We start from the raw sequence: 26,881 nt of genomic DNA on the forward strand, positions 1-26,881 counted from the left end.
AGGGAAGCTGCCAGGAGGGGGAGGGTGGGGAACTGCCTGGAGGGATGAACACACCCCTGCCTGGAGGTCAGAATTTAGCAAGTGCCTGTCCAGCTCTCCTTGAGCTCAAAGGCTGGGATTTCATATCTGATTCTCTGTACCCAAATGCTTATTTTGAATGAGACCAAAAAAAATTTTTTTTAACAGAACAGAACAACAAAATCAGCCCACAGTTAAGCCATCCTAGCTGACTACCATTCCCATAGCCAGTCCTATACGGTTGTCTCTAAGAAGACAAGAAATACGAAGTTCCCGCCATTCGGAAGCTAATAGAGCAGCCTGGGAAGTTGGTATATTCCTGGGCATGAGTTAACAGTGAGGATCCCATCTGAGTTCTCAGACCCTTAGATGTTCTTGGGCAGCCCAGTTCAGATCTCTGAAAAGATCTGAGGGCACAAAAAGCCACGAAGGCTTTCACAAGAGGTCTGAGCCTGGGCCTGCGCCCAAAGAATGAGCGGACTGTGGTGGTGCACATGATGAGGTGAAGGGGGCCATCAGAGACAGAGGCAAGACCCACGGTCTTGAAGGAGTGCGGTTGGAAATGAGACCTCAGACACTGCCTGACGGGGAAAAAAAAGGGGTTGAGTTGGGAAAGAGAGAGAGAAATGTTACTAGAGGGTCAGCAGTTCCCATCCCGTGGCCCTCGAACACCATGAGGAAAAAGCCTAACTGTTCATTCACTTGTCAAGGGAAACAACATCCAAGATTCCCACCTTAGTCCTGTGACATTTAGAAGGAATAGAAAGGAATATATGCAAGATGATGAATCAAAGAAACAGAACAATGATCTACCCCTAGACCCAGATAGTACCAAGACCTAGTGTTGGACCCAGTGCACTTGCAAATGGTCCCAGGACAGGGCCAGCCTGTCCTACAGTCATGAGGGCAGTTCTGGAAGCCAGCAGTGTGTGGATGCCAGCACATGCCTGCCCCCATACACTCTGCGAGCACTTCTCAGATGGCCTTGCTGGAGTCACCTCCTACCATCCTCCCTCCCCAGCAGTGCTGGGAGCACCTATTAGGAGGACCTCGACCATCCGAGCCCGTAGGGTAGCTGTGGGGACAGGCTTCCCAGGCTCATTTGGGACAGCTGTTTACAGCCCATCTGTTAAACCTCTGCCAAAAATAGGAGATGGGACTGTAGGTGATGCGCTGGGCTGATGATGCCAGAAACTGTTTGACGCTAAATATCCCTCACCAGAGTAAAAAATGGATAAAAGAAAATTAAAACATTGACTATAGATTTGGTAAGATAAAAGAAGGTATTCATTTTTCATTTTAGCTTCATAACAGGAAATAGAATACATAGCTTGATATTAACGACTCATTGTAGGAGAAAGTGGTAATGCTCTGGGAGTGATTTGAGGAGCACCTGGATAACACATTAAAAGCTTCCTCACTGGGCTCCTGGGTGGCTCAGTGGGCTAAAGCCTCTGCCTTCAGCTCAGGTCATGTTCCCAGGGTCCTGGGATCGAGCCCCGCATTGGGCTCTCTGCTCAGTGGGGAGCCTGCTTCCTCCTCTCTCTGCCTGCCTCTCTGCCTACTTGTGATCTCTGTCTGTTAAATAAATAAAATCTTTAAAATAAAAATTAAGAAAAAAAAGCTTCCCCAGTGTACCTGCCCCAGTGTCTTTTTCCCTTTTTCCCATTATTACACCTTTACTGACACACAAATGCCCCATTAGAAACTCCACATTTTTTTTTTAGGATTAGTATAGTTTCTTTTATTTTTCATTGAAATGTATTTGACCTATAACACTGTATAAATTCAAGACTTAGAACACCTTGATTTGGTACATTTCTGTATCATAATATGATTGCCACTGGGCATTAGTTAGCACCTCTATCATACCACTTACTTATTTCTTTTTTGTGGTGGGAATAATTAGTATCTAGTTTCTTAGCAAGTTTGATTATTATAATATTGTTGTTTATCCTCACCATACCGTGCATTACATTTCCAGGATTAATTTATCTGCTAGTTGCAATTTACACCCTGAAACATCGTCCCTGAAACATTCTCCCACTCTCTGCTCCCTAGCAACTACAAATTTACTCTCTGTTTTTTATTATTCTGGCTTTTTTTAGAGTCCACATGTAAGTGACATCCTATAGTATCTATTTTTCTTAGTTTTCTTACTTAGCCTAATGTCCGCAAGTTCTAGCCATATTGTCAAAAATGACAGGATTTCCTTCTTTTTTATGGCTGAATAATATTCTATTATACGTTGTATACAATGTATAATATCCTATTGTATATTGTCTGCCATACTTTGTCCACTCATCTCTTGATAGGCACTTAGGTTGTTTCCATATCTTGGCTATTGTGAATAATGCTGCAATAAATATGGAATGCAGACATCTCTTCAAAATCCTGTTTTTTTATTTCCTGTGGGTATATACCTAGAAGTGGAACTGCTGGATCATAGGGTAATTCTATTTCTAATTTTTTGAGGAACTTCCATATTGTTTTCCAATATACATGCCCAGCCACTGGTGTACAGGGTTCACTTTTTTCCACATCCTCGCCAATACTTGTTCTCTCCTGTCTTCTTGATGAGGAAACTCTACAGTCTGATTTTACTGAGATACGTGGGGGTTCCCCAACATACCACACCCCAGATCGCCCATTCTCCTTCTGGCCAGAATACCTCCCTACGTTGTGTGCTGAGTGGACTCCTGCATCCTGACTCAGTTCAAACATAGCCTGGGCTGTTCCCACAGCACTGCATCCATCCCTCTTTATCAGCAGCTTCATTGATCTGTGATTTTCTATATAGATGTCCGTGCCTCCCTCCCCCCATGCAAAGTCTTTGAGAACAGAGGTCAAGACTTATTTTGTATTCCAGGTCTTTATAAGGTGTACCTAATGGATGAGTCCTAAATGGAACTTCTAGCACTTTTGCCACCTGCTGATATTTCTCCTATGCCGGTCTGGTCAAAAAAGGCAGGATTTGATACAGGAGACTATGGGGAATCGGACAGAAAGCCATGCCTTGGGGGAACTATGTGTTTCTTTATCTTATCAATAAGGTAGGTGACCAGAGAGAAGATAAACTGGCAAGGGCTTAGGAAAGGTAGAACACTCATACAGCGACATCCTCCCAACCTGACCAATGATGCCCTAAAGAGTAATAATAATTACAGTGAAGTAGAGTCTTCTGATATTGACTGCCCATTTGAGGGCCTTCTGTGGTCTAGGGCTACGCTAAACACTGGACACATCTGATCTCACTTAATCCATACAACAAAACTAGGAGGTAGGTTACGCTCATCCTGGGCATATCTTTATCTCTGCAGATACAGACCCTGAGACTCAGAGCAGACAAGTAACTTGCTGACAGTCACTTAGCTTGCCACTGCAAGAGTCAGGAGTTAAACCCGCTCATCTACCTACCCCAAAGCTCTTACTCTCAACTGTGCTGTCAAACGAGAAATCAGGCATAATCTGCAGGCCCCATTTGGCTGGAAAATTTGTTTATATACATCCACTCAATCTTCCTCAAATCCTTTTGGACCACAGGAAAGCATTAAATAACTAATTATAAATCAAAAGGAGTCTTAATAAATTAACATCCACATATACATGCCCAAAGTCAACTCTCCCCTTAAGCAAGAGCCTCTCTGTGGGGTGAGAGGTATAGGTGTCGGACTCCTGAAGGAAGTGATGCTAAGGGACAGGAGGAAGCGCAACTGGAGAGGAAGAGGAGAGGAGAGGCTGTCAGGATGAGCCGCCCATGAAGGCAGCTCCCAGTCCTGCAGATTCTGCTTTCACAAAGCCTCTTTGCCACAGTCACTGTTGGGTTCATGACACTGCTTAGGCCCCCTCCCCCAAGTCATCTGTAATTGCCTCATAAGGATTCCCCTGTTCCCAGCCTCTTCCGTGCCAACACAGCCCTCTCACCAATGCAACCTAACCTCACTGAAGCCCAACCCAGACCTGCTCCAACACATTCGGGGACTCCCATTGCCTTCCAACTGAAACTTAAAATCCTCAGCTCAACTCGAGGACTTCCATACCCAGCCTCCAAGCAACCAACCTGAGCCATGCCAGTTACTGGCTCAGACAACCCAGGCTTCAGCTGTGGGCCCAGAACATGACTCACTACATCCCCAGATGAGCCTTGCTCTCCTTGTTCTGCTGTTTCTCACTCTTTCTGTCCTCCTAGATGGAACACCACTGTCTTCTCTCAGGCTGCCCACATGCATTTGAGGAGCACCTACTAGAAACTAGACACAGTCTTAGCTTGTAAGACTAGACCTCTCTTTCAAAACTTGGTATAAATGCTGACTTCAGCACGAGATGTTCATCATTCTCCCGATAAGAAGTAACCTACATCGTACTCTATGTGCTCAAATATTTACAACATTTGGTTTTGAGCTCCAGGTGTATATCTGTCTCCCCCCACCCCATAAGCTCCTTAGGGGCAGGAAGTGTGGCACTGATGGCAAGAAGCTCCATTGTTGATCCTGGTGAGCTTCAGTCTGATCTATATTGGACTGATGGACATTTCCAGAGTTTCTGGATCATCACTTTCCATTGGCATGGAAGTCACACAAAGAATGTATGTTATTGAAGCAATCATCAAAATATCAAGGAATGGCTTCTCTAAAGGATCTAAGTATTGCAAAGACATAATGGAAATCACTCAGTGATTTCCTGGCTAATTTTGATTTACCTAACATTTTTCCTATTATGTACCTACACAATGAAACCAACCTTGTGAATCCATAACACTTTGTGCTATCAGAGATGCTATGCAAGTCATGCTAAAGTGGATTGAGAATATAGTATGCATTCCCTCTTGGGTTTAGCCTCTAACTTCTAACATTAAAAATAAAAGTGGATGTCAGGCTTAGGACCCATTCATTCCACCAGCTAGTTGGAAACCATTCATTAACCACCCACTGTATCGAGTCCTGCAGTTGGGCTATGAAGTTAGATAATAGTTCCTTCCTCCAGGTGTTCCTGCTCTGGTCAGGAATACAAGACTTACTCCGATGAAGGAACCCAACTAAGCAATGCATAGGTAAGGGACATCTAATATAAATTATTTTCATGAATGCTAAGGAAAAACCAAAGTAAAAGAGAAACCTGAACAAATTGAGGGCAATCATGAAAGATGCATTTGAACCATACTACCTGATCAGTAGAGACTAATAATGAGCCTCAGTAAACCCTGTATTAACCATCTTAGAGTGTCAGGTCCAGATGGTTTTAAGGGATGGAGAAGCTCCAGTGTATCGGGAATCTAATCCTTTAGGTCTTTCATTTATTCATTAATTCCCCTATTCATTATTCAACAAATATTTGTTGAGTGCTTACCATGTGTCAGGTCCAGAATATAGTGAATGAGAGAAACATGGTTCTTACAGACTGATGGAGTTTGGAAGACACTACAGGAGAGGGTCTTTTTCATGCTATAAATTCATGCCTTCAAATGTAGGTTGATATTCAAGCGAATTGAATTTGTATGTACAGAGTAAATGACAATCAGGATGGAAGGGCAGTGCTTCCAGAGGCAGGACGGACATAAGGAGGAGTCCTTATTGAGAATAAACACCAGTCATAATTTATAGTATTTTGAGGTTTAAAGGTTTAAGATGGAGGCCTGGGAGAGGGGGTTGGTTATGGAGAACAAGGGGGGAAAAGGAGATTCTGCCCCAAAAAGGGAGGCCACAGAGGTTGCCGCACCAGGGTCAGGCCCCACCCCCAAGCTGAAAGTTGGCATTGCTGACATGGATAAAGAGCCAAGAAGTGAAAAAAAACAATGAAATGGGGCTGCCATCAATGAGGAAGCATCATGCAATGCCAGCCCTTGATTTGGAAAGTATTCATAGGCTTTCTTGGCTAGGATATTTAAGACAAAAATAGAAGTATTCTCATCAATGATTTATAAGATTGCTTTAGAGAGATGGGGCAGAACCCACGATAACAAAGAGCAGAAAGCAGCCTCCTAACTTATCCCTGGGCTGGAGAGCGTGGGCCAGGGGACAGAGAGCCATGAGATGGTGCTCCTTGTTCCCATCACAGAAATCAGAGCCGGAAAAAGCTGCCAATTTAGCTGGTCTGAAACTCAGAAACGCAGACACTTTTTGGACACTTTCAGCAGCAATTTTATTCTTCTCTGGGGTAGAAGCCTCCAGATGTGATATCTGAAAGTTGCATATGTATTGTGGAGGATAACAATAATATTAACAAATCAGCAGCCAATCCAGTAGGAACGCTATTCTAAACAGAGAACATCCTCTTCTGGATTCTACCCTTGGAAGAGGAGGCGATGGGGGCCAAGGAATGAAATGAGAACATATTTGGAAAGAAAAGAAAGTGGGAGAAAACCTTCCCACAAGAAGGTAAGGTCATTTCACAGTTGTGTACTGAGCTTATTATAAGCCCATTCCTGGATTCTGTTCATTTTCAATTATGCACGAATTGACTCTGTCTCTTGGACTCTCCATCAGAAGCATATGGGATGGGAGAGGGAAAGTCACTCATTTTAGAACTGCCCCTCACGGCTGTACTGTTGCCAGCCCCCTTGGTCCCTGAAACCACCTGCCTCCACCCCGTCCTGCATGCAGCTCCCCAGCTAACCTTCCTGAAACTCAATACCTCACCAACCACCATTCTAGTGGGGACAATCTTCTGTCCCTACTGCCCACTTCAGGATCAAGATCTTACTCAGACGGACATATCCGAAGCCCTCCCATCATCCAATCAGACAACTGTATACACAGGGTACCAGGCTTTGGGGTGGAGAACTGGGCAGGAAAGGCACAGTCACACCCTCAAGGAGTTTAGCGTCTCCTGGAGCTAGGGGAGAGAGGAAGAATCAACCTGTAATTAGTTAACTAGTGACAATTGGGACACCTGGGTGGCTCAGTCAGTTAAGTGTCTGCCTTCGGCTCAAGTCATGATTCCAGGATCCTGGGATCAAATCCTGCATTGGGCTCCCTGCTGAGCAAGGAGGGAGCTTCTCCCTCTCCCTCTGCCACTCCCCCTGCTTGTGTTCTCTCTCTCTCTCTCAGATGAATAAATAAAATCTTATTTAAAAAAATAGTGACAATCATACAGATGGCTGCAAACACAGAGTATCATGTAAGTACACAATGGGTAACCTTAGTCTGTGAGGTCAGGCAAGTAAGACCTTCCTAAAGCAATGGTGTTCAGGGAAGATGTGAAAACTGGGCCTCAGTTAGCCACATAAAGAAAGAAAGACTGGTGTTTCCAGGACAAGGAGCAGTGTGATATAGGCCCCAAGCAAGAGAGACCTCGGGCATCTGGAGAACTTGACAAGAGCACAAAGAGTGAGAATGAGACTGGTACAACCTAGGGCTAGGGACCCAGGACAAGGGTGAAGGGGGAGGTGACAGACGACAGGCCTAGAAGGGGAAGCAGAGAAGACAGGGTGAGTTAGGAGGCTCTTGGAATACCCAGCCAATGAGATTGGGCTCTATTCTGGAGATGGGGGGGGCGCATTGAAAGTTTTTATTTTTATTTTTTTTTAAAGATTTTATTTATTTATTTGACAGACAGAGATCACAAGTAAGCGGGGAGGCAGGCGGGGGGCGGCGGAGGGGGAAGCAGGCTCCCCGCCGAGCAGAGAGCCCAATGCAGAGCTCAATCCCAAGACCCCGGGATCATGACCCAAGCCAAAGGCAGAGGCTCTAACCCACTGAGCCATCCAGGCACCCCAGCCATTGAAGGTTTTTGAGAAGGGGATTGGCATGACCAGTTCTATGTTTCAGAAAGCTTATTCTGGCTACTGAGTGAAGTACATGTGAGCCATAGAAGGCAAGGCCAATGCGAGGAGACCATTTAGAAGACTGTGGCAATAGTGGAAGCAGGACAAAATGAGGATCTGGTGGGGAGGAGGCAAAGCTGCAGTAGAGCTGGCAGGACTTGGTGACCAAAGGCATCTGCAGGACGAGGGAAAGGATATGGTCAGGAATGATTCACATCCTGGCTGAGATGACTGGGTAGTTGACGTAGCGCTAACCAAAATAGGGACTTCAGGTGGGAGAGATTTTTTTTTTTCCTCACGAGAAGAGAAAAATCCCTGAGTCTGAGGGTCTTCTGACAAAAAGAAACCTCTAGATGTTGTAAATAAGGGGTTGAAGCTCAGTAGGGCAGAGGGAACTGGACATGTTCATGGGACCATCAGTGAGTGATGGGATTACTAAACTGTGCAAGAATGTGGTGGCCCTAAGAGATAGCAAAGCATATAGAAAAGAAAAAATAGAGGACATGACCAGGGTAGCCCCAACATTTAAGGACTGGACAGTTGAGGAGACTAGTGGGAAGTAGAGGGTGATCAAAGAGACAGGTTGTGGAGGCACCTGGGTGGTTCCATCGACTGGGCATCCGCCTTCCACCGGGGTCTTGATCTCAGGGTTCTTGGATTGAGCCTCGGGCTGGGCTTTCTGCTTGGCAGGGAGGTCTTCTTCTTTCTCTCCCTCTGCATCCTCCCCCCAGCCCATGCTCTCTCTCTCTCAAATAAATAAGTGAAATCTTTAAAAATAAAAAAGAGAGACACAATGTGTTTCTTGAAAGAGAAAGACAATCTCACAAAGAATTAGTTAATAACATAAGACAAACACTAAAGAAATAGCCACTGGTTTTGGCCAAGGAAGCTACCCATGACTTTAGTGAGAGCGCTTTTAGTAAAGTGGGAGAGGCAACATCAGATCTAAGAGCGTTACAGAACAAGTGAGAAACAAAGAAGCAGTGAAAGCCGGGGTAACCACCACCTATTTCAAGACCTTTGATGAGGACAAGAAGGAAGGAAGGCTGCATCGTGCATGAGGGCAGGACTTCTCTCTCTCTCTCTCTCTTTTTTTAAAGATGTTACTTATTCATTTGAGAGAGAGAGAAAGATAGAGCAGGTGCAGGGGGAGGGTCAGAGCAAGAAGGGGGGAAACAGACTCCTAGCTGAGCAGGGAACCAGGGGCTGGATCTCAGGACCCTGAGATCACAAGCCAAAGGCAACCGCTTAACAGACTGAGCCACCAGGCATCCCAAGGGCAGGACTTCTTAAAGGAACTGGCCTGGGGCCCCTGCGGGGCTCAGCTGGCTGAGTCTCTGACTCAGGTCCAGCACACTCTCAGGGTCCAGCAGCAGGCTCCGTGCTCAGTGGGGAAGTCGGTTCCAGGAGGATTTCTCTCCCTCTGCCCCTGTCCCCACCCCAACTCTCTCCCTCTCAAACAAATAAATCTTTTTTTTTTTTTTTTAAATAAAGGAACTGGCCTATCGCTGAAAGTGGTTAGGCACACCTGAGAGCTGTCAGGATGCTTGAGGACAGAGGCCTGCAATGGGTGTAAGGGAGTAAGGGAGTGACCCCTAAGATCTAATCCAAATCTGAGATTCGCGCCTCTCTGGGGAATGAGACTTCAAAACAGTCATTTCCACAGAGTCTGCTAAGGATTGGGAGCCAGGCTTTGGCATCAGGATGTCAGCAGTAGAAAGGGATCTTTTTCCTGTGTCTCTTGGAGGCTAGGAGTGCATACATTTTTCCCAAATGGGGTATCTGAACTGGAGACCACGTGGCTCAGGCTAGAGAAAAGGACTCAGGAGGGAGGAAAGACAGGGAGGTAACCCATTCCCTCCCCAGCATAATGTCATCCCCCCCCCCTTCCTCCCAGGAGGGAGCCAGGAAAAAAGGATCAGGCTGAAAACAGATTGCGTAACAGTGGGGCCAACCCACCCTCCTTCCTCAGCACCTTCCCCAAGGACTGAGGCATTGCTCCCCCAGGCTCCTGGCTGACACGGAAGAGGGGAACACGCTGAGACTCCACTTCCCCCAGTTAGGGGGTGGGCCCTAGCCTGGCCAGCTGCTGAGGCATCCATCCTGGGAGCCAGCCTCTCTGCTCACTGCCCGTGATAGCCTCAGCTTCTAGCTCAGGAACACAGAGCAGGGAGGGGAGAGGGAAAAGACAGACAGATGGTCAAAGGGACGGGGGGGGGGGGGGGGGGGGGGGGAGTAGGGGGACAAAGAGTGCTGAACAGTGAGGAAATAACCGTCTCTTACTACTAAGCCACCTCCTACTTACTAAGAGGAGTGGGCATATGCCCAGGAGGGAGAGACAGAGACCAGCGTTCTGTATGTGCCCCTTAAGCAAGTCACTTTGCCTCTTTGGACGTTAATTGTGTAAAATGAGAAAAGTGGATCAGAAGGTGCTTAAGGTTCCTTTCAGGCTGAAAATCCTGTGTTTCTCGAATTCTACATCTGTATATATATAAATATAGCACCCCCAGAGGCCAAAAGCATTAGCAGCACAAAGAGAATATAATAAACCCCAACGAGGAAGACGCACTCACACGTGTGTCCCCGACAAACACGTGCACGCACACGCTGACACACACGTGTGCGCGCCACAGGAGGGTGGGTGCTCGGGGGTGCCGAGCTCCAGACGTGGGAACATTTCACATAGAACCTGTCAGACCGGTTTGCGGTCACACCTCTCCTACCTACCAGGAAAGACTAAATCTCTACTAACCTGAATATTTGACAAATGAATCATTTTCGATTGTCAAGCTTCCTAAGTAGCTCAGGATTTACTCTCCCAATGATCAAAACTGGTTTTAAAAGCAACCCCGGAGGGAGGTATTTGGGTTTTTTGTATTAGAAATGTTTTAAGCCAGCTCGGCGGAACCTGACTTCACTGTAGGTTCTGAGGGCCCTGGCTGTCTTGCTGCTCTGCTAATACACAGCAGCACTAGGTTTCTGGGCTGCACTCATAGAGGGACAGACTGGGGCTATAGGGCCATCTTCCAGTGGCCCCGGGCAGCCTGGGGCTACTACCCAGAGGGGTAAAAGGAGAGTGGCCTCAGGCAGAAAGATGAATTTACATGAATTTCAACAATTCGTTCCCTGTCCATTCTACCCATCTGAGAGAGGGGAAAATTCCAGAAGCTCTCTGGTTGACATCTGGGGTGAGAAACACAGAAGGAGAAAGAGGCAGGTGGGTTTTTTAGGAGGACCTGAGATTCAGACTCCCTGTGACCCTGATGTCGGCTGGGGCCTCAAGGGCAGGGAAACCTGCCAACTCCCACTCTGGGATTCCAGGGTGGAGATCACGGCAGGCAGATCCCGGGGAGTCCATTAAAACCCTAGATGACAGCACAAGGACAACCCCAGGCCCCCTTTTCCCCACAAGGGGTACAAGCTCCCCTCACCTCAGCTGGAGGTGAGATGGGGAGAAAAGCCTCCCCAAAGATGGAAGATTTGCCCACACAAGGCTGCATTACCCTGAAAAGAGACGGAGTGGCCTTTACCAAGCATGCTTGAAATCTTTCTGTCCCCTTGGCACAGGAAAGACAGGGCCTGGGGGCAGGAGAGTAAAATGGCAGAGAAAATTAAGACCATGCTATGCTTGCCCCTCTTAGTGTTAAGTCACCAAAGACCGCAGCAGGTGGCAGCTGGCATGGCTGGTTCTGGCCGCCCTCCTTACCTGCCCTCTCCCTGCCTGAGCATCCCTTCGCAGCCTCTCCTGAGAGGTCTCAGCCGGGGACTGACAACCAGCTGGCAGGGGCATTTCCAGCCTGCGAGTCAGGGCAGGGCTGGGAGCGGCCACGGAGAGGCAGCGTGGCTGTGGGCATCCCATGTGGGCCGCATGGGATGGGGGGAGGGTCCCTGCACCAGGGCGGCTGAATGAAGGTCAAGACAAAAGGCCTGCTACATCCCTCTGAACCGATGACTCTACGGTGGCACAGGAGAGGAAGCCTGGCTCCTTCCTGAGGTTCCACACAGCCCTCATGGCAGTTCACAGTCAGGCCAGCCTGAGACTTAGCCTGTGAGATCTGGTGGACCAGAGAAGGCCTCCGGCTACCCAAAAACTGCCTCCCAACAGTTCTTCTTGCTGAGAACCTATTTCCCAGACAAAGCATTGAAATAGGCAAGCAGGTGTGAGGAACATTCAGGCAAAGTATAAGGGAGCCTGGACGGGGAACGGAAGTGTCCCTGAGCAAGTCTGGGGAGGAAGATTCAGCCCAGGGCCTAGGCAGATGAGTGGACTCGACAAAGACTGAGCCACAGGCCTTCCTGTCCTCCTCCACCGACAGCCAGGGCCCAGTGCACCTGCCAGGGGCATAGCAGCCAGGCAGGCCCTCTGGACAAAAGGACCATCAAAGCCTTTCAGCTCTCAGGCCCTGGGTCCCTCCAGCCTGGCAGTCAGGAGAGTCCTGAGTCTACTCGCCCCAGGCCCCGCCGGGCTACACAGCCCATCATCACCAATGCGCTCTTGAGCCTACAGATGCCCGCACACACGCACACATGCTCGCCGACCAACCCACAGACACACATCAGGATGTCCAGCACTTAAGATAAAGGTCCTCACTTAGGGTCTGGATACCTTCTTTTGTCCCTCTGGTCATTTAATTAATAGATTCAGAACGGAGTGCAAATACGAACGTGCTCAGACTCTGCCATCTCCCAATGGCAGCAAGGGCCCTGCAGGTCCTTCGTGGCCTAGGGATCGACATTTGTCACCGCCGTCAGCATCGCAGTCACCTCAACTGGGTCCAGCTGGAGCCAGAGAGATAATGCAAATGTTTACTGTACAGATGGGTGAGGACCTTGTCAGGAGCTCTAGGAGGGAGGCTCAGGAGAGTACGAGGCCAGGTAGGGAAGGAGAGACTTGGCTGTGTCCAATCTGCCCACAGCAGTGCTTTGTGAATCAGTGTGGCAGAGGAGGGGCAGGCCAGCAATTCGTGAGGAGCCCTCCTGGGATGGAGGGTACCTGCTGCAACTCCAGGGCAGCGCACATTCTGAGTGCTGGGACCGGTGCTACCACTGTGGTGGAGATGACTTTTGGGAGGAGCAGGCACCCAGCAGAGCCACCGTAGCAAGATTGGGCTTGTGACGAACAGAAAGCCAACCACGGCACCACATGAGGACTCAGTGAGCTGTGCAATCAGCCAACCTGATTTGGAATTTTGTTCTGTCCCTGCCTGGCTGTGTGATCCCAGGAAAGATACCTAACCTCTCTGATCTTCGGCAGCCTGGCATGTAAAGAGCCAAGGCCTCCATTATAAGGGTGCAGGGAGAAAGAACTGAGAAGGAACAGAGTCTGTAAAGGAGTTGGGCTATAGGAAGCAGCCAGGAGTGTCAGGTAAGGGTAGCAAGGTCGCAGATGCTGACATGAGACAGTGCTTGCGTGGGGGCCGACGGGGCGGAGGAGGACTGCAGGCAGCCCAGAGAGCCAGGTCCCAGGAAAGCGGGGCACCCAGTCTGGGTGAGGCTGTGGTGGGCATGGGCTGCCTCCGAGGCCCCATCTCTGAAGATGTAGCTGGAGAGGCGGCAGCCCTGCCAAACAGGTTGTCAGTCTGGCCCTTCAGGGGCTTCCTTCCCATTGGCCATGACTCTGACAGGGAAATCAGCAGGCTGGCGGTGCGGGCCTGGGCAGCGCAGCAGACAAGGCCCTGGGGACAGCTTAAGTGGACAATAATTGCAGGTTATTATATACCGGGCTGCAGCCAAAAGCCAGGCGGCTATTAAGTGTGATTGGGAGAAATAATCAGGAGGAGGAGGATGGATGTGAGAACTAGGCGGTTCTTTCTGTTCGCGGGGCTACTCTGAGGTCGGGACTCTGCAGAGGCAGGAACAGGGCAGGTGGGGAAGGAGCACATCGACAGCATCAACACACTGCCCTCCGGGAAGCCATTCCACCCCTGCCTCTGATCCCCCCACTCCCCAAAAGGTGTACAGAGCCCGGATTACCATCCCCATCTCATCAATCAGAGAATGAGGTCCAGAGAGGGGACGCAGGTGACTCAGGGGCACACACACAAGTCTTGCCTGAGTCCCATCAGAGCCTGGATGAGAGCCGTCTGTTGCTTGACGGCCACAGAAGTGCCACCTGACATGAAACCCTGTCACCCTGACCCTGCTCGCAGAAGTAGAGCAGGAATCATCTCAGAACTGGGACTGGACCCGGTCACAGAGACCGGAAGCGGGCATAGATCTCAAAGTGGATGCCAGCTCACAGGTCAGGACAAGAGCCAGGGACAGGGAGGTGAGAGGGAGGCAAGTTTTTCACAAGAGGACTGCCTATTTCTTAGAGACTTATACATTCACTGGGGACCTCTCTGGCTTCAAAAAAGAATTCGATGCCTATTGAGGATACCAAGAGGGGTTACATGACATGTCCAAGGTGAGACAGTGATGCTGTCCATACCAAGGCCTGTGTGATGGTGCTGGAGAGGGGCCTGTCCACCACAGCCCAGATCTGTCTATTAGAGAAGACCTTGCCCAGCTGACCCCTGGTCTGCCTTCTGCCTCCAGGCCAGCATTTGCAATTCAAGCCCTGCCAGCCAGAGTTTCCCATTTCACCAGGATGAGAAGTGGTTCCTCTCTTTCTGGGCAAAGGATGGCATGAAATTGAGCCCCAAGGGGTGATGCCCCCCTCCAACAGGGATCACGCATCCCCATCCTCCTTCCTCCCACTTCTCAGCTTCTCTAAACCCATGACCCAGTTTAGAAATAAGAACGACCACCCTCATCCCAGAAGCACGAATCCCATCAGCATTTCAAGGAGGTGCCCAGAGACCTCCATGATCTCCCACTGGCATGATTTTAATAGAGACAGCCCTCCCCTAATGGGGACAGCGACAGAGGTCAATGACAGAATACATATGGTGGGTGACTGGTAGACCGACTCCTGACTCTTACAAACACAGCACTTTGTTGGATAACCAGGAGAGTCAGGCACGAGGCTCAGGGCCATCTTCAGTTTCTGACAGTCTGCCCCTCCCTGCCGGGATTGCCTCTCCCCAGCCAGGCCTCCCCAGCCCTGGTCTGGAAATGACCCTGCTCTGGGTCACATGAGAGAGAAACCTGGCGCAGGGAGGGATCAATTACATTGTGACTCAGCGAGAGGGCACAGAGCCAGAGAATGAGTCACAGAGTTCGCCCACCCTTCCCCTTCCCAGGAAGGGGGTGTGGGGGAGGGGGTGGTCACGCAGACCTATGTGGGAGCCTCCCATGTGTCTGGGCAGGCAGGTGTAGGAGTACAGGCTCCCGGACAATGTAGGGAAGGTACTAGGTCCTCGCTACCATGAGGGGCCCTTTCTAAATCTGAACGTAGGTGAGCACCACTGAGTGGCCATGTTGAGGGAAAGTCATGGGGCCCCTCCCTGACGTAGGCGTTTCCCCCAAAACGCTTTCATACAGCATGGCACCCACAAACAGAGACTTAGATTCCTCTCCCCTCAAAGCAGTGGGAGGACCACTGAGGAGAAACCTAAACTGCCCTCTTCCTTAGAAAATTCTCCATGTTGGGGCGCCTGGGTGGCTCAGTGGTTAAGCCTCTGCCTTCGGCTCAGATCATGACCCCAGGGTCCCGGGATTGAGCCCCGCATTGGGAAACCTGCTTCTCTCTCTCCCTCTCCCTCTCCCACTCCCCACTGCTTGTGTTCTCTCTCTCACTGTGTCTCTCTCTCTCAAATAAATAAATAAAATCTTTAAAGAAAGAAAGAAAATTCTCCATGTCCTGTTACACATATTTTAAATGCTATTTTCTGCTACAGCTTATCTTTATACCTGGAAAGGAGATACTTGGAAAGGAGATACTTAGTTTACTTGGGAATGAACACACTCTTAATAATCATAGCCAACATTTACTGGGCACCTATTATGTGGCAGGCACTAAGTATTACCTATTTCAATAATTTATTATCTCTCCATGACAGTCATATGCACTGCTATTATGCCCGTGTCTCAGATGAGGAAATTGAGCCTTGGAAATCATGACTTACATTGCTGGCAAGTAAAGATCTGGCTGGTTTAAAGCTCAAACTCTTCCTATCAACGTTGCATGCAGCTATGCACCTATGTACAAACAGTACAGCAACTTAAGTCTCATATACATATTTTAAAGCATTAAATGCCCAGACTGTATTTCTTTAAATTTTCTTTTCAAGCAAAATGTATATTAATATGTCTATTTAGTAAGATATATATATATATATATATATATATATATATATGTCTTTGTATATATAGACATATATACACAACTTTGCATAAACACTTCAAACTTATTAAAAGAAGGCGACCATCTGGAAATTATTTGGGGAAGGGAGTGGTTCTTTAAAAACGGTGGCATCTTCTTTAAATGTTACCAATGGCAGCAAACCTTCATCCTTTGAATGTAGAAATGATCTTTGGAAAATGAGCCCAAGACAGTGCCCCTCCAGTCTGGCACATGTATTTGTGTTGGGGGTAATTTCTCCCTTCTCAGCCATCCTCCATAAATACCCAGGTGCCTTTTTTTCCCAGGCTTGTGCCTCTGATTACACTCTCCCCTGTTATCCCCAGCAACTGGTCAGCCTATGGGCAGTGAGTCCCCTTTCTGTGCCTTCCCTGTGAGCCTGCCCTGCTGTAAGCCTCCCCCACCCCCAGTGCTACCCGCCAGCGCTGGAACAAAAGCCTACATCCTTCCGTGGACTTCAGGGCCCACTCTCACTGCCCACGTGCCCTCTCCATCCTCATCACCAGCTTCTCCTCCCCTCTCCCTGGCAGACCTAGACACAGGCACCCCGCCATGCTCTTGTCAGTACCCTGCTGCTAGGTGGTGTACAGGGTGGGGGTGGGGGGGGTGGTGTCCACCCAGGTGGGTGAGTCTGAGCCCCCTCCCCCATAACAACCCTGAGAATATCCCCCCCGGTCTAACTATCCTGCAGAGCCCCTACCCAGCCGGGGTCCTCCTGTACCACCAAGCCACCTCACTCCATCATGTCCCCTGCACAGCCTGTGGACGCTGAGTTTTAATCCCAACACTGTCTGAAGGACTTGACGCGGTGGGGGGTGTGGCCGGCTGCAAGGGGAAAATTAATATTTAAAAGCCCGAATAGAAGCCCTGTTTTCAGCCACATTATCAGAGAAATCATGGCCACAAGAAAGTGACATTTATCCACAGCATTGTGTGTGTGATAAATACAACTTACTATTCCAGTTTCTAAAGTGAGCCCAGTGTCTGAAAACCTCAGGGCTCATGTACAATAAATTAACATAATTAAAAACTAATTAGTAAAACTTCACAATTAAAAGGACTTGCTGCGGCAATACCTCTCAGGTAAGAAGAGGTTGCGGAGCGCCCGCAGCCAGCACTTAGGGGAGGCCCGAAGAAGAGGCCGTGATGCGGGCCTCGCCCTCGGGGAAGGCTTTCGGTCCCCAGGAGCACGGGGAGAAACTGCCCTGTGGCCAGTGCGGAGACACCCACGAAGCTTCGAAGCAGGGGCGGGGAGGGGGGCAACGGGAGGGGCCGCCCCGCCTCCTCCGTCTGCTGTGGGAGGGGCCTCAGCAGCCGCTCAGACCCAGAGAGGGCCTCAGGGAGTGATGTCCCAAGGTCCTGGCTGGGCCAACATTGATCCAAGCACTTTACCTAGTATAAGCAGGATTTAATCCCCAGGACAACTCTATGGAGTAGGTTCTATTCCTCTTCCTCTTTTACAAATGAGGAAACTGAGCCACAAAGAGATTAAATTACCTGTCCCAGGTCACAGAGCTAGGACTCGGGGAGAGGCAGGATGTGAAGCCAAGGAATCTGGCTCTGCCAGCTTTCCCTAAATGCAGCCATAAGCACCTGCTCCGTGGGACTGAGGGCTGCCTGGCCAGGGCTCCTTTGGAAAACATGTGAACTCTTTGGGAAAGAGGAGTAAAGTCCTAACCCTTCAGTGAAACAAGTTAATTGTATCTACCCTCTGGTATGGCCCCTTATGACCCTCAGTGCCTGCTCTCCCCTGAATTTTTTACATGACACCGTGAGTCAGCCTCACAGACACGGCGCTGTCTCAACTTCTTGGATGTGATGTGAGGAAAGAAAGGTGGGTGGAAGAGAGGACCAGGGTCTCAATTTTATGGAGGAGAAAGCTGAGCCCAGGAAAGCAATGACTGGGGTCCCTCCTGCCCTCCCCCCCCCCCCACATGCAGGATGTCTGGGCTACAGGAATCCAGATCCCTCTATCATGCTTCTTGGGCTGCCTTTCCATTTCCCACCTGCCCTCAGCAAAAGTGAGGCAAAGCCCCGGTTGGCATAGAAGCCTAGAACAGGACCATGTTCCCATGTGAAGAACAGGGCAGGTCCATGCGGACTGAAGGCCTTGAGACTCCCCAAAACTACTCTCACCCACTCTTGCCCAGAGCCCAGGAACCCCCATAAGACCACGACCACATGTCCCTGGGATTCAACCAGCAAGGGAGGGAGCCCAGAGGCCCCTCTCTTGCCAGCCCTGGCATTTTCTGAGCTGGAGGAGGCAGCCCACGCCCTTCTGGGGAGTCTCTGGGTTTCCCAAAACACATGGCATCCTAATTCCACTCTCTTCCCCTTCCATGGGCTTGTTTCCCTGGCCAGGTCTGTTGTTGGCCAGGGACAGGACAAGGGAGCCCTTCAATTGTCTTCTCTTGCTGGCAGGAGGCTGCTAATGTTAACTGAGAGAAAGTAGGGATGGTTTTCCTCTGCCTTCACACCTCAATTAGTGCTTCTTGTATCACTAAATGTTCCCAAATTATTCAAGGATACAGAAGTCCTAAACTTGTGGAGAAGACTAGAAACAGACTTCTGAGGCTGCTTTCAAAGCCACATCTTCCCCACCCTACCTACTTCCACACAAGACCCCCCTCTAGAAGCTTCTATCTTTCCACCATCACTCAGGGCCCACTGCACATACCAGACCTGGCAACTTCACCTGCTGTCTCAACCTCCCTCCTCCCTCCCTAAGCAGACCTCCTCTTCCTACAGGGCCAGATCAGAGTTCTGTCCACCATGGAGCCTTCCCAGGGTGCCGCTGCCCACACAAGCTCAGTTTCTCTTGGGTCCCATGACACACACCACCAGCACCTCCCGCTCTGCCCCTCAGCAGGCTTACACACTTGTGTGGTTGCTCCTCTCTGAGTCAACCTCTTTGCCCAAACCAGGCAGCAGCTCCCTGCAGAGGGCAAGTGGGGTTCTCTGTCTACAGCCTCCCCTCATTACCCTCTGCAGGTCTGAGCAGAGCAGTCCTTCCACAGAGTCCCTTGGCTGGTGCTCCGCTCTCCTGTCTCCGTTTAGAGAACCTCAGGCAAACAGAACGCAGCTCTGTTTTCAGCTTGTTCTGAACATAGGCTTGGAGAACCAGCTGCTTCTTGCCTTCTTAGCCCTCATGCCAGGCCATCACCCAGCTCTCTGGCCACCACCTTCTGCCCCCTGCCTTCACAAGAGACCCTCCTTCCTCAAGGTGGCTGCCCCCCATCACGGATTATCCCACACAACTTGGTTCGTTCTGTTTTCTCACGTGTGGAACTCCTCAGGCCTGGAAGACTAACCATCTGTTGCTGTTCTGGGGATCCTCCGTTGGTATGACTTTGGTCTCTCTAACTAGAGAGTGGGTTCTTCGCAGTCCTGCCCTTTCTCTGCTGCTTCCAGTGGGAGACTGGAAGGGCTGGCTGAATGCAAAAATCACTGGGTGCTGATGCCTCGAGCCCAGCTTTGTGGCCTTGGGAGCCACACTGCTGTGTGGGTATTCTCATCTTGGGCTCTGAACTCCTGGGTGTCTGCCTGGGTCGCTGCAGCTCCCCATCTTTAGGGCCCAGGTGAATGAATACAGCATCGCCCCCTACCCCACAGTCAGATTAGCCATAGGTGGCTAGAAACTCCATCCTGAGCACCTCTTGTGTGCTCATGTCTGCCAAGATTGCCTGGAGAGAGGAAGGAGGGGCCAGATACCAGGTTCCTGCCCTCCACCCTCCAGCAGTTCACAATCTAGATGGAGAGAGAAGATTCACAGGCAGGACAGCCACAGCAGGCCTTGGTGTATGGGGCCACGGCCAGGGCTGCATAATGTGGTTCAGCGGGTGCCAGAGGGGAGGAGAGGGATGGTGGCTTCAGGAAAGGGAAGCTGAAGACAAGGAGGGCTTCCTCCTCCCTTGAGGGGGAGGAGCAGAAGGAAGCCAGGAGCAGGAGGCAATGGTAAGGCCTGGAAAACTACACCATCTGAGCTAAGAGCCCCACCGCACAGGGCTTCCTGACATCCCCAGAGATGAATCAGCAACAAAAATGTAAACCCCAAACACAGAGAGCAAATGAGAAGCGATTGTTCCAGCTCCCACTTCCATTTGCCGGCCTTCTCCCTTTCAGTAGAGGGAATCATTGTGGCCATGAAGTGGCACTTGAAGAAAAAGTTTGAAATCTGTTTAAATGTCACAGTGAGTAATACTTTGCCCCCATCTTTCCCTAGTTACATTTCTCTTTGATGATCTAAGGTTAAAAAAAAAAAAAAATAGCTTAAGTCTTTCTAGAATATCAGGGCAAGGATACCAATGAGGAAACCTAACCACGTTCCTTATTGTTATCTCTAGGGTCCTGTTTCTTTATTACATTAGTTGGAGACACCTGTCCATGCTGTTTTATCCCCAATACTCTGCTGTGCCAAAGCAGTAGGAGCCTAAGAGATTCAAGCTCTGCGCCTTTAAGAGATCAATGCCTTGGCCGAGCTGCTTCTGCCGCTGTTTACACAGGGTAGGTAGCTCAGTTACATGGGGCCTGGTGTCCTGGTTGCCTGGCCCCAGCAATGTGGGGACTGGTGGGGCATTTCAGCACATAGGGGTCAGAAAGCCGAGCCTTGAAGTCCATATTATGCCCCCTAAGGAGAGACAGTCCAAATCCAAAATAAGCCATCCTCAGGTGGGAGAGAGGGGAGGGTGAGGTACCCTCCCTCCCTAGGGAAGAAGGAGCTTTCCACAGCTTTGGGGCCACACGTGGAGAGACACTGGGAGAAGGCTTGGGTGTCCTGCCCTGGGGCAGAGGTCCTGTCCTGGAGGGAGCTGAGCCCAGGCATCGGAATAACCAGATGCCCCCTTCCATTAACAACTCCACTCTCCCACTCACTCCTGCCCAGGGACTGCTTTTATTTATGTATTGGCTATTATTATTAATAATAATATGAATAATGAAACACCTGTGAATAATTTACTGGGACTGGGGCGGGGCTGGGGTGGGGGCAGGAAGAAGTGGAAGATAAACCACAGCTGCCCTCCCCTGTGCAGTCTCCCCCTTTCCCAGCCCTGGACCCCAGCTCACTCCCTCCTCATCCCCCAGACCTAGCTGGGTCTTTAAGGACTTGGGGGGCAGGGGGAGAAAGACCTCAAGGAGGAATTAGTCTCCTCCACTCCTGTTAGGGCAGAAAACAGATCCCACTCCATTGTGAGAACCTAGGAGGTAAGTGCCAGCACCACAAGATGATGTTAGAGGAGATATTTTGGACAAAGATATTGGCATCTACTGATGTGCCCTGAGGGAAAGGAGAGAAGGAGGTCTCAGCCTGGTACACACACACACACACACACACACACACCACACACACACACACACACACACACACACACAGGCAGAGTGTGGATACAAACAGGGTCTATGTACACATCCTCACCACATCACACAAGGACCCACAGTCCTGAGGAGAGATAGACACACACCTCCAAACCCCCAGCTCAAGCCCTCTGTGTACCTACCAGGGCCATGCCTGCCTCCCTAGTCCAGCACTTCACAGGCACACCAAGCGCACTGCTTGCTACACTGCGGATAGGCTCTATGTGTGAGTTTCTGTTCGATTCCATCAACGTGTGCGATTCTTAGGCCATCATATAACACTGAATAATGTAAGCCCAGAACCGAGTTATGAATCAACTATACTTACACACGATTCCAACAAGAAAAGACAGGAGAATCTTAAAATGAAAGGATGAAGTTCCACAGTTCTCAGAATTGTACTTGCTGTTTGGTCACTCGCCCTGGATCCTCAGGGAGAGGTGTCCCAGGTGGGCTCGGGGCCTGGGGCTGCGAACCTCGGGCCCTCCTCGGGCCTCCTCCTGGCGCTGGAGAGCTCCGCGTTGTGGTTGTACCAAACGGGCTTGGTCTCGGTTTTCAGGCGGATGGGGTCTCATTTCTTTAAGTAAAATTTAAAACGTACTGTCTAATAACGTCATGTAATCCGAGGGCAAGAAAAGAGAGACCCAGAACACCCGAAGGGGGCCGGAGGGGGTCCGGACAGGGTCGGGCCAGCAGCTCTGCCCCCGCAACTCGCGGGGGAGCGGGCGCGTTATTTTAATTTGCCCGGCTTCTGAAGCCGTGGAGAAGAGGCTGCCCTGGAAAAGCAAATGTGGGAGAGGATGAGGGGCAGGTAAATATCATTAAAATGAAAATCTGCTCTCCCAACCCAAGTTCACCACCAGCATTCGCCCCCAAAGGCGGGGTTGCTTGGACCCGGCTCCCGCGCCGGCCACTCCCTCTCCCGCGCAGCCGAGGTTTTGGCCCCTGCGGGCCCGGTGGGGAACCCAGCAAAGTCGGGCTGGGCGACCGGACCCTCTGCTCCAGTCCGCAGACGCGACTCCCAGCCTCGCACTTCTGGAGAGGGAGGCGCTGCCCACGAAACCCGCGGGGGCAGCGCACGCCGCGCGAGTCTGGGTCCGGTCGCAGCCCGGATAGCGATTCGGGGAGGGGGGGGGTATTTCTTTGATAGTGGATTAAGAAAAAAAATTTCAATTTGAACCAGTAAAGCAGACGAGGGCAAAATTAAGCCCGTCCCTCGCTCTGGCTCACCGATCCGGCACGGCACCCAGAGCCTGTCTCCTTCCACGGCGGGCGAGCGGGCCGAGGCGCCCGGCTCCTACCTTCCTCCCGCCAGCCGCCTGCCGGACCAGTCGCCGCGCTTCGGGGCCGGGGGAGGCCGTCCGGGACGGAAACACCCACCTCCAGCCTTCCAGGCGGGCTGGGACAAGGGTCGGGCCCCAAATCTCTACGCCCCGTCCCCCCAGCGAGGCCCAACTGCTGCCCAGCCCGGACCTCCCAGGTGGCTCGGGTGGCGGTAGATGCCGTGCGAGAAGGCGAAGATTTGGGACTGCTCTGGCAGGTTGGGGACTCGAGGAGGAAAAAAGCAGAGACACGGAGAGAAAGAGCGCGCGCGAGAGAGCTCTTGTCCATAGATTTATCCACATAATATATATTTATGTAGCTTTTTTTCTCTCGACACTGATCAATGCGCACTCGGATCGCTGGGCGGACTCCCTCCAAGCCGACTCGCTTTTTCTAGTCTAAATAAATAAATAAAGGGAAGCAGATGGGAGAAAAAAGCGCCCATTCCACCTCCGCCGCCGCCTTCGCCGCCGCCCCGCCCGCCATCCCTGCCTTTGCTTCGCCCGCCTGGCGCCCTAATAGAGCGCAGCTCGGTGCATAACGCTCCCCCCACCCCGACATACCCACACGAAAATGAAAATCAATGTTTTAAAAATACAAAAAGTTGCACCTGCTGCTATTACAAAAGGAACCCCCAAAAGGCAAAGAAGAGGCCAGCAGCCCCGTTCCTAACGGGCACCCGCTCTCCGCGGCCGCCGGGCCCGGAATCTCAGCGCCTCCCGAAGAGCCATGCGCCTGGCGCTATTTATAGCCGGGGGCTGTCTCGGACTGTACCACCACCGCTCGCCGGGGCCGCCGACGGGGGAGGCGCGGCGGGGCCGGCGCCGCCCCACGCCGTCCTGCTCCCGGCCGCCGCCCGCCGCCGCGCGGGAGCCCCCCCCTTCGTCTCGCCCTCTCCGAGCCCAGTGCCCCCCTCCTCCGCGCGCGCTCACTTGCCTCCCCCACCCCTGGTCTGACTGGGAACTTGAACCGGTCCAGCCTGTTTAAACGGAAAGGACAGAGATCCTGTCTGTTCAATATATTTAAAAAAAAAAAAAAAAAAAAAAAAAAAAAAAAAAAAGGAAAGAAAGAAAGAAAGAAAAGAAAAGAAAAGAAAAAAGAAAGAAAGAAAAAAAGGGGAAAAAAGAAAAGAGAGAAAAGGGGGAAAAAAGAAAGAAAGGAAAGGGGGGGGGGGAGAAAAAAATCGGATCAGGCCGAAAAAGAGAGAGAGAAAGAGAGAGGGAGAGAGAGAGGAGAGAGGGAGGGAGAGAGAGAGCGGGGAGAGGAGAGAGAGAGCGCGAGCGCGAGCGAGCGAGAGAAGAGAGGAGAAAGAGAGAGAGCAGAGAGCGAGAGGAGAGCGAGGTGTAGAGAAACCGAGGGGGAGAGAACCCGAGTGTGTGTATGCGTGTGCGTGTGTGAGCGCGAGCGAGCTTGCGAGGGAGAAGAGCGAGAGAGTGCGAGCGAGAAAGAATAAAAGGAAAGAAGATTTTCTCTATGTATATAAAGATGGCCACGTTAGCAAACGGACAGGCTGACAACGCGAGCCTCAGTACCAACGGGCTCGGCAGCAGCCCGGGCAGCGCAGGGCACATGAACGGATTAAGCCACAGCCCGGGGAACCCGTCGACCATTCCCATGAAGGACCACGATGCCATCAAGCTGTTCATTGGGCAGATCCCCCGCAACCTGGATGAGAAGGACCTCAAGCCCCTCTTCGAGGAGTTCGGCAAGATCTACGAGCTTACGGTTCTGAAGGACAGGTTCACAGGCATGCACAAAGGTGAGTGCTCCTTTCCCTCCCAACTTTGCCGGGGAGAAGGAGCGGGCGGGCCGGCCAGCCGGCCGGCGACGGACGAGCGGGAGACGGCGCGAGAGGGAGCCTCGGGCGGACGCCGAGGAGGGAGGCGCTCGGGCAGCAGAGACCCAGGACTGGGGTGCGTGGGGAGCTGTTCGCTGGGGCAAAGCTGGGTTTTGGGCGAGGAGCTGATAGAAGCGGTGCGGTGGGGAGAGCAGCGGAAGCAGAATATGGAGAGAAAGAGAGAGAGGATCGAGGGGAAACGGGGCTTGGATTTTTGGGCGCAGCGACTTGAAAGATTGGGACGGGGACCGCTGCACCGGCCAAGCCCGGGACGCTGAGCAGACTGGCGGACGCTTAGCGGGCCAGGGACCTAGGGTGCTGTCCATCGCCGTGGTGCTGAAAATATTAAGAGGAGATGATCTCCTCCTTCTCCGCTCGGGGCCAGAATAGCAGGAGCGCAGCCGTCTAAAAAGAAGAGAGGTGACAAATTCAGAGAGATATTTTTATTTTGCTATCAATTTAACAGTAAACTCTCCATGTCGAGCTATGTGCCTCAATAATCCGGTTGTGGTGTGAGTGGTGGGGGAGGGGGTGTTTGATGTTTGAAGGAAGGAGGGACAAAACCTAAGGCAAGATTTAGCAAGGAACCAGCCATCCCCTGGATGGAGTGGGGGGATCGGGGAAGCCTGAATGATGATCCCCTTCCCAGGAAAGCGGAGCTTTTGGGGAAAAAAATCTGTGTGGGCAAAATATGCCTTTTGAAGGGTGTAGCCTAAATTATCCCAAACTCACCATGCAGAGAGGTTTATAGTACATTATTGCTCTCCCTTGAAGCAATCATTGCTAGTGAGTGCTTGGGGGAGGGGGACACAGAATAATCAAAGAATTAAAACCCAGCAACTTTTTAGGAAAGTGGTCATGAGAATTGTCTGCAGCCTGCCTGTTTTCTCCTTGTTTTATTATCTTTAAGGCAGATCCCCAAACGTGTTCAGTTGTAGAACGTGTGTGGGTGGCTGGTGGGTGACGAAATTAGCCCAGTGCTCCGCTCCCTAACAGTAATGTATAGGATGTGCAGTGGGGATTAATCCAGGCTGGAGCTGTGTGGGCAAGTTAAATGCTTTCTGAGAGAGATTGATCGTCAGGCAGGGAAGGAGCACCGGGCTAAGGAAGTTGTAAGGGATGTGTATGGACGTTCCGTTTTTAATAAACAGTAGTGTGGAGAGCCACTGAAGATGCTGTGTTAGAGCTGGTGGTTTTAAAGATGAAAACACACACACGCACACGCACACCCACCCACACAGAGAGAGCAGCCTCATCCTTGGCCACAAATGGGCTATGAACAGAGCTGATCCTCCAGCACATTAGGTGCAGAGCGCAGAGCTGTCTGGCTCTCTGAGCAGCAGTGGTTTTCACTATCACAACCTCCCTCCCTCCTCCAGCCCTCCCTTCATCCAAATACTAAGCAGAGCTCCAAACTCTTCATAGTTGGAGTCCCAGAGAGCAGTTTTTATTGGCTTTAGCATCTTCCAGCTTGCCTGCTGAGGAGTAAATCTTAAAGTTAATGGCATGTTGAGTAGCACAGAAACACAGCAGAATGGAAATATACTGGGTTTGTTGGGGTGGGGTGAAGGTGGGGGGTGTAATGGAGAGACAAACCAACCTTTCTCCAATATGGAGAAAATGTCTGATCAGAAGAGAAACTGGAAAGGTGAAATGGGGAGGCAGTGTTTGAAATAACATTTGTTTCCATTTTTCGCCCTCCCTCTCAAGTCAACCATATCTTTGTAGTTTTTCCCTTTCCAATCAAGCTCCCTAGAAGCTAATCAAGGTTTGTATCAAAGCTTTGTCATTCTAATATGTCCCTAGATTTAAAAATAGTAATAGTGAAAATTTAAAGAGCATAAATAAGGAAATCCTTTGCCCATCTTAATCATCAGTTCTTGTGGTGATTTAAAAATTTTAAAGTTAAAAAAAAAAAAATCAGAACCAACCAGAGGCAAAAGACAGTTGTGAAGAACTGAGCTTCTTAAGAGATCCGGGTTTGGAGCACTTTATTCACTTCTTTATTTCAAATGAAGATAAACTTTAACAGTATTCCTTGTTTCTTTCACAATCCCTTGCTGGTATCATCACTGTTTTTGTTGCTCTTTGGACTCCCTTGCATTATAGTAAAGAAGTAGAATTATCATGATTTGCATCAGGAAGCTAGAGAAGGATATGTTATAGTTATTTCATATGTTTCATACATATACATACACATATCTGGCCAGGATTCCTAGAACAAGCAAAACTTCATTTTCTAAATAATTCTTCCCCTAAACTGGCTCAGTCAGTGGCAGGCAGGCCCGTTGGCTCCAGTGTGCTGGGTGTTTCGTTGTCGCAGCTCATCCTTCAGAGCCTGAGC

The 26,881-nt window shown here is 50.5% G+C and overlaps 1 protein-coding gene across 50 annotated transcripts in view; it reads left to right on the forward strand.

The window, feature by feature from the left end:
• Window positions 1-23,792: 23,792 nt before the first annotated feature.
• The window catches only part of CELF4 (CUGBP Elav-like family member 4), a 287,772-nt gene continuing 284,683 nt past the window's right edge, over window positions 23,793-26,881 (forward strand). For 9 of the 50 annotated variants that reach the window (XM_059139850.1, XM_059139851.1, XM_059139852.1 and 6 more), the window contains exon 1: window positions 23,805-24,459. In XM_059139850.1, coding sequence (XP_058995833.1) covers window positions 24,174-24,459 — 286 coding nt within the window. In that variant the 5' untranslated portion in view covers window positions 23,805-24,173. Of the gene's footprint in view, window positions 24,460-26,881 lie in introns of all 50 variants that reach the window. The other 41 variants (XM_059139834.1, XM_059139835.1, XM_059139838.1 and 38 more) reach the window with 17 other exon arrangements.

The sequence above is a fragment of the Mustela lutreola genome, chromosome 11 (assembly GCF_030435805.1).
Source record: "Mustela lutreola isolate mMusLut2 chromosome 11, mMusLut2.pri, whole genome shotgun sequence".
NCBI lineage: Eukaryota > Metazoa > Chordata > Mammalia > Carnivora > Mustelidae > Mustela > Mustela lutreola.